At 40.2% G+C, this 7,770-nt stretch overlaps 1 protein-coding gene across 1 annotated transcript; it reads left to right on the top strand.

Annotated features, from left to right (window-relative positions):
- The first annotated feature begins 295 nt into the window (after positions 1 to 295).
- On the top strand, positions 296 to 4,254 carry LOC121783497 (putative GEM-like protein 3). The gene is made up of 4 exons (XM_042181587.1): positions 296 to 851; positions 1,240 to 1,341; positions 2,232 to 2,503; positions 3,597 to 4,254. The coding sequence occupies exons 1-4, from the start codon at positions 470 to 472 to the stop codon at positions 3,783 to 3,785; spliced, it is 945 nt and encodes a 314-aa protein (XP_042037521.1). The 5' UTR covers positions 296 to 469; the 3' UTR covers positions 3,786 to 4,254.
- Positions 4,255 to 7,770: the final 3,516 nt, after the last annotated feature.

Here is a 7,770-nt window from a genome sequence, read left to right as displayed (position 1 = left end):
TAAAGGAAATAACTAATCCTCTTTTATACTACTACTACAATTTAGAGCCACCGATTTAAATTTTAAAATATCAAACTCTTAAAATTTCAATTGGATTTGATTTTAATATATTTGGCTCGTACGAGTTGATAAATAAATAATAGAAATATAAAGTAAATGAATATATACAATTTTTCACACAAGGAAGCCTACTTTTACTTTTTTTTCACTTTATCGCTTTAGTCAAGAAAAGAAAAAGAAATTTGAGATTATATATCGCCGCATTCATTAATTCCTTCCCGCGTTAAATTCACCGGTTACCCCTCTCTCATTCACACCCCACCGCTACCGGTATAACCGGTAACCCGAGTCATTCATCCGTACCTCGCCGCACGCGCCATCCCACGCGCTGCCGCAATTTATAGTTTTCGTAATTAATTTCTCGCACCTTATTTGAACTTTTCCGGATTTTTTTTCCATTTCCGGAAAAATGGAGCTGCCAAAGATCAATGTAAACGCTGTCGAAGAAATCGGCGACGAAATGAAATCGGTACCATTAGATCCGGATCCGAAGGATCCGCCCCCCGGCCCCCACCCGATTCCAGATGTCGCCGCCCCGAAGCCAGCGGGGAATGGAGATACTGATGCCCGAGGCCTAGCTAGTGTCGGTGATTCAGATTTGAAGGAATCGAGTACTGGTGGAGCAGAGGAGAGCAGCGCGGAGGGTGTGAGGGCGAAGAAATCGGTGCGGTGGAGCCAGGAACTGGTGACCGAGACGCCGGTGCCTAGGGATTCCGATCGCGGATCCGCCAATCCCTACGAGAGTTACTCGCCGTCGCCGGCGCATGATTCCTCGTCATTCAATTTCAAAGGTTTGGAATCGGAGCTGATTTGCACATATGTTGGATTTTTGTGATTGGATTTTTTTAATTGGATATTGCGCATTAGTTTTCGATGAAATCGAGGTTGAATCCGCACTACACACTGGCACGCACGCACACGTTTTTATGTATTGAGTTTTTCAGTTATTTCCATATACAGAACTAAAACCCTAGATATAGCAGCAGTAAGGTGGGTTATGTATAATTGTATTGATATATCTCGATTTATTCTGAAGTAGTAAGTCTCAATGGCTTATAATTTCATGTACACTCGTTTTATTTTCTGCTGGATTAAGTGTTATAAATTGTTTGAGTGGTTGTGGATAGCTAAATTTATGATTGTGAGAGCAGATCGAATGAGGAATTTTTTGGTTTTCAGAAACTATGGGTAGCGTGAAAGATGTGCTGGGGAGATGGAGGAAGAAAGTCGGAGAAGCATCCCAAAAGGCTGAGGAATTTGCTGGGAACACTTGGCAACACCGTAAGCATTTCCTTTGCTGGAAACATTACAAACTTCCTTCACCGTTAATAAATATAAGGACTAATAAATGCTAAGCATGTGTTGTTGAATGTTTATTTTTCTTTTGATTATAGACGCTTGTCAAAAGAACTTGGTTCTTGATCGATGGCACTTTGGACTTGTAGACATAGCAAACACACACTAAGAGGGGCGTTTACTTTGAGTGATAGGACAGATTGATTGACTATATGAAGGATGAGATGGTAAAACAAGATCAGGAATAATCAACCAATCAAAGTAATCTAGCTTGGAGGGCGTTTACTTAGAGTGATAGGATAGATTGATAATATAAGGTTGACTATTTGTAGGATAAGATGGTGAAACGAGCTAAGAAATAATCAATCCATCAAAGTGAACAGGTATTTAGCTTGGATTTTTTAATCTATGGATCCTATCCTCAAAGTAAACGCCCCCTAAATTAAAACATGCGTTAGGGAGAAATGAATACAATGCCAATTTAAGTTGCAATACTAGCTGAAATTGAGGTCTTGATGCAGGGTATTAACTATAAAATGTTGGATTGGCATTGTTTGAAGTGACTAGTGGCTGTTGATTCGTATATAGGTTTCTGAATCCGTGGATTTACGTGATAAAATTTTTGTGGAAATATTTACAACCGTTTACCATGCTTGACAGTGGTGACTTGAAGACACTTCGAAATTCTGAAAGACATTGATAATTATTAAGTAAGAATTAAGCAAACCACAAAGCCTAGAGCATCTCTTACTAGAGAATAACAGCTCTTTGCATATCCACTAAACAGGTCGTTGCATGAGATCCATGTATACTTGGAATTGTTTTCCTTTTGCATAAGGTATGCATTTATGCAAATTTTACTTTTGTTGATATAGTGAAAACAAGCCCAAGCATGGCGGATGCTGCCTTAGGACGAATTGCGCAAGGAACAAAGGTTCTAGCTGAAGGCGGTTATGAAAAAATATTTCGTCAAACATTTGAGACTGTTCCAGAGGAGCAACTAAAAAATTCATTTGCATGTTACTTATCCACTTCAGCTGGTCCTGTCATGGGTGTTTTGTATGTCTCAACTGCAAAGCTTGCATTCTGTAGTGACACTCCACTTTCCTATCAAGGTTCTGATAAGACTGAATGGAGCTATTATAAGGTATGTCTGAATGCCCTTCTGGTGTGATGTTTGTTTTCCCCGTACTATTCACTCTCTCTAACTGATATTGAACTAATGAAGACTCGCTAAAAGACTCTCATCCTATAAAACTAGTCTGTACAAGTGAGTCACATACTGTATTAGACTAGTTGCTGCTTTGACCTTCAACTTTCTGTCATTCTTGATCCTTCTCTTCACCTCTTAATTCCTTCCTGCATATCCTGTTAATGCAAATATATATGATAACAATTCAGTGTCCAGATTCTGTAACTTTTGAAAGAGATAATGATGGATATATATTGGTTACATCATACATTGGAAACAGAAGTAATGGCAGTGACAGATTATAAACTCCCTAGAGCTCGAGCTAATAAATAACTCTCCTAACCGAGTTTTGAAGATATTTTTCTGGCCTCAAAGTTCATCAGTCATTTGTTTCATTCCCATGTGTCTGGTATTAGGCTGCTTCACTGACCTAATCGTTTTACCAAATCTTAGAGTTAAACAGTTTATGTTATCTTGATTGAATTCTGATATTGTCTAAATCCTTACTTTTTGTGAGTACATGCATCATCTTCAAGTTCATATAAAATTATCAGGCTGGAGAAACAACATCTCTCTAGAAAATATTGGAAACAAAGTGTAATGGGTGACTAGTTGTAGTTTATATATCAGACTATGCAATAACTAGTTGCTTGATTGTGTTCATTCATTATCCTATGTGGTGGGATATTTCGTTAACTCTTTGAAGCTAACAATCACATAGATTCAATCCGGACTATTTTTACTTGCACTATTTATTGTAGCCTCTGGATGACAAGAAGGTATTTCAAATTTGTGGTTGTTTTATGAAGCATGTAGTGACATGTTAGATATAACTACGCGTCATTCTGTATTGGTTGGGTTGCCAATCATCCCGATAATTTACTTTGTGCCTTTACAGTGATGATAAAACTAAACAAAAAATGTTGTTTGTATTCATCTCATCTGCCTTGTCATTGCTAAGCAAAGTACCAGTTTGTCACATGTATTTAGATAATTTATAAACCATATGAATCATAATGGCACCTTTCTTCGTCATAATCTTTGGCAGGTTGTTATCCCGTTGCATCAACTCAAAGCCATCAACCCTTCAACAAGCAGAACAAATCCAGCCGAAAAGTATATGCAGGTGATATCCATCGACGACCATGAATTCTGGTACATGGGTTTTTTAAACTACAACAGCGCAGTGGAATGCCTCGAGCAGGCCTTTATCAGCCGCGACGCTCAATCAGTGTAAAATACCATCACCCTCTTCTCATCGCAACGAAATGGCTCTCTCTCATACGAGAAATGGTCAACATTGATTGCACACTATGAAAACTGAGACGAGGTCCCGGGAATCGTGCTTTACCATAGTTAAACATGTCTTCTCAAGTTGCACATTACAGATACTATCTAACTCCTGAAATGCTTTTTCTATCACATCGTTATGATCAATACTCCGTGCTACTCTCCAGTGATGCATTTACATATTTCGAAGGGCTTCACTCTTTTGCTGGATTCTACTACGATTTAGTGTTTTTGCTGAAAACTTGATGAAATGTCTGATGTTTGTCTTCAATTATTGGGCTCTTGTTTGTACATCCAAATTAATTTCACACACTTTATTTTTTATTGGTCTGAATGTGCACGACATTGGTAACGTCCTGTCATATTATTACAGAGCCAAACATCACATTGAAATATGAAATGACATTTTCTGCAAATTTGATTCTTTCTTACTTCAATGTATTGGCCCAAGTTGTTCTTGGATTTGATAGAAATGGACTATATATGCAGAGATTGTACACCACCCTACACCTCGTATTGGTTTTTGATTATGGTCTTACAGAAATTTAAATCTTAAAAATCAAACATACATATACATTTTCTTTATTTCAAAAAAAGCAAGTGTAAGAAAGGACAGTATCATTTCTCTTCAAATGATTTGGCATGAAGAAAAGCAGATATTTTAATTGGTTGATGAGAAATGGATGAAGAATTAGGGAAAGTGTGTTCTTCTTTATTTAATCTGACAACAATGAATTAGAATGGTAATGGAAAATTTTCCTTTTGAGTGCAATCTTGATGCTGATGAGGGAAACACTAGAGGCTGTCAGCACAAACATGGCAGCCTTTGCAAGATTTTAGCTTTGTAGTAAATGTTGTCATAGAGGGGACCCTTCTTTTGTTAGGGGGTTTCTATTTTATGTCCTATTTTTTGAAAAAGCTATGTTTAAAAATGTGTATCAATGATTGATTAAATATGAGCAAAGGCTCATGCCATAAGAGCATTAGCAATGGTGCGCCCTAAGGGACGCCCTAAAGCTCGCCCTATGCACCGTCACGTCAGCATTTTATTCTCCTACCCTTCCACCTGCAATGGAGCGCCCTATAAGCCGCCCTATAGGTTTCACTATTGTTTTGTTAATTAATTTAAATATTTTCAAATCTGTCAATGCAAAATAATTAAAAAATATCACGATTAATTAAAAACGAAAAATCCTACATTGATTAAAAAAAAGTTTTACATGTGTTAGAAATGAAAAAAAATTGACTAATCTACAAAAGTCCCAACTTGCGTCGCAACTCATTGATCATCCCCTTGAGGTATTCGGCTTTGGCCGGGTCCGGACATTGCATGAGGGCGTTGTGCGTGTCCAACAACGTCCTCCGGTTGGCGGTCGCTGCCAACTCCGCGTAGGCAAGTGCCACGGGGTCGGGGTAGGGATCAGCGATGGGGGGGGCGACCGCGGCTTGCGAGGAGGATGTCTCCTTCGCCTTCCCCTTGTTCTTCGCAGCCTTGACACCAATGGGACGTCGGGAAGACACCGGTGTGCCGGAACTCTCCTCCTGGATATGCGCTGCTTTCGCTGCTTGTGTAATCACCGGCTTCGGTGGTCATCGTCCTCTTTGGCGCAGCCGATGGCATAATCCTGCCCTGGAACTTCTGCTTGTCCTTCAAGAGCGCCCAGATGTTGGAATGCTTGAAGTCGTCGTACATTGACTGGTACGACAACAACGCTCTATCGCGCACATCGCTCAAGCTCTCGCCGCTTCCCTGCTCCCTCGAGCGCTTCTCGTACTCCGCCGAGAATAAGTTGACTTGCTCCTTCACATGATCCCAGTGCTTGGGGAACTGCTCCCTATGGCGCTTGTACACGCTCGGCGGCTTCGCCTCATTGTAGCGCTCGGCGGTGCGCTCCCAGTACGCAACCTGTTTTGGTTGTTCCTGAATACCGGGTCCTCCGAAATATCCACCCAACACCTCGCCAAGACTATGGTTTCATCCGGTTGGTACTTCGTCCTCTCGGGGGCGTACTCTTCATTCGTTTCTGGAGGTGGCACCTTGTACGCCCGGTGTCGGTTCGGCTTCTTTCTGGCGGCGGCGGCGAGGCGGGAAGGGGGGCGGCGGCGAGTTGGAGACGGCTCCATGTCAGACAGACCGTACGAATCCGTACTGAATTCGGGATCATACTGCATGTTGGAGTCCAACAACCGATATTCGTCAAGGTCTGTACCCGGCCAACGTGCACCACCCCCAAACGTCGGACTATTCGGACTTGGGTATTCACCGGAATCCATTTTATAGTGTAATTTGAGCGTGGAAAAGTGAATGGAAAGGCTACAAATGAAGGTGGGGTAGGGGTATTTATATAAATAAATTTTTTGAAATTAAAAAAAAATCGCGTTGCATCGTCCGCGTATCGTCCGCGGACGATCTATAGGGCGCGGGCGTGGCATCGGGCATCGCCCGCGCACCCACAGTGGGCGGACGATGGCGCGCCCGAGGCATCGGGCGGCCTATCGTCCGCCCCATTGCGGATGCTCTAAGTTATAGATCAGGAAATTTAATGATGGTTTCCCAAACTTAATGTTTGGTATATTTTTAAAGCAAGTAATTATCGTTTTTGACAATATAAATGCTAAGTTGTGATCTAGTGTTGTCCCAAATCGACTTTTTATGTCAATAGACATGAAATTTGTAAACCAAATGAACTCCCTATCCCAATAAACTAGTTTTAGGAATGAGTTTTATATTGGTATGCAATATTGATGCTTTTGTTGAAAAGTCCAACAAGTTGTCATGATGGCCCACTAATTGGCAGTCTACGAAATGAGTTAATTGTGACTAGCATGGTTGTTATTGACGATGATGATTGGGAGCCAATTCAGAGTGATGGTGTAAGAAACGAGCTAATCGTGACCAACGGGAACGTAGGCCCTTAAAGAGGGAGTTGGGGGCGATTGTAATGGACACTCTCACATAAATGAGTTCTCCCTCACACCCGATAGGCTAGTCTTTTGGTATACTAACAAGGGCGTTTGGAAACCAACTCGAAGTGGTGGCTTGAGAAAAGAGCCATGTGACCAGCACATTGTCACTTGTAGTGGGGCGATTGTTATGTACTCGAATGTTGTGCATCCATTGTTTGAGGCAACATATGGTGGTTTACAAACCAGACGAGGAAGTTTGGAAGCAACCCAAAGTGATGGCCTAAGATATGAGCCAGTTGTGACCAACAAGGTCGTTAGCCTTTAAAGGGAGCCAATTATTATGAACTCCACTATTGTATATCGATTTATTAAGAATACTGAATTAAACGAGCTTGCTCTCATGATAGATTAGTCATTTGGAATGTGTTTTTATATTTTGTCTATTGTAACTGTTGGTTAAGACTCATCACTCATGTCTAGATGAAGATCAGGAGTGACTTGTATTGTATCATTTGTATGGTAATTAAAACTAAATAAATGGGACATGTAAATCAGTTTTATTTTGACTGGTAGCACTTAATGATCAGAGAGACAAGCATCCAAGAATCTAATGAAGTACTCAATCTGTTTCTCTGCAACAGTCACATGCTCCAACTGTGTCATGGAATTGCAATGCTGAAATTGGTGGTATAATTATTTGACATAGGCATCATCATTTTTGGTTTGTTTGGATTTAGGAAAATGGAAAAGAGGGAGAAAAAACGAATCCAAAATTAAAATAGAGAATATATTTGTGAGTTAAACAATCACTACGTCATTGAAAATTATCCGTTGTAGGAGTATAATTTATTAAGTCAATATCCACAATTGATAATGTATATTCTAGTAATTGGCTATTGAGCTAATTAGCCTAGCATTTTATTAATACATGAATGAAGGGGTAAATTGATTGTAAATTCACAAACTATGTTCTTTACATAATCAATTGAATTAGTTTGTAAACATCAATTTTGGCATATTTCGAT

This window comes from Salvia splendens, chromosome 21 (assembly GCF_004379255.2).
Source record: "Salvia splendens isolate huo1 chromosome 21, SspV2, whole genome shotgun sequence".
Classification (NCBI taxonomy): domain Eukaryota; kingdom Viridiplantae; phylum Streptophyta; class Magnoliopsida; order Lamiales; family Lamiaceae; genus Salvia; species Salvia splendens.
Note: the sequence above shows the minus strand (reverse complement) of the source record. Positions and strands in the feature narration are given on the sequence as shown.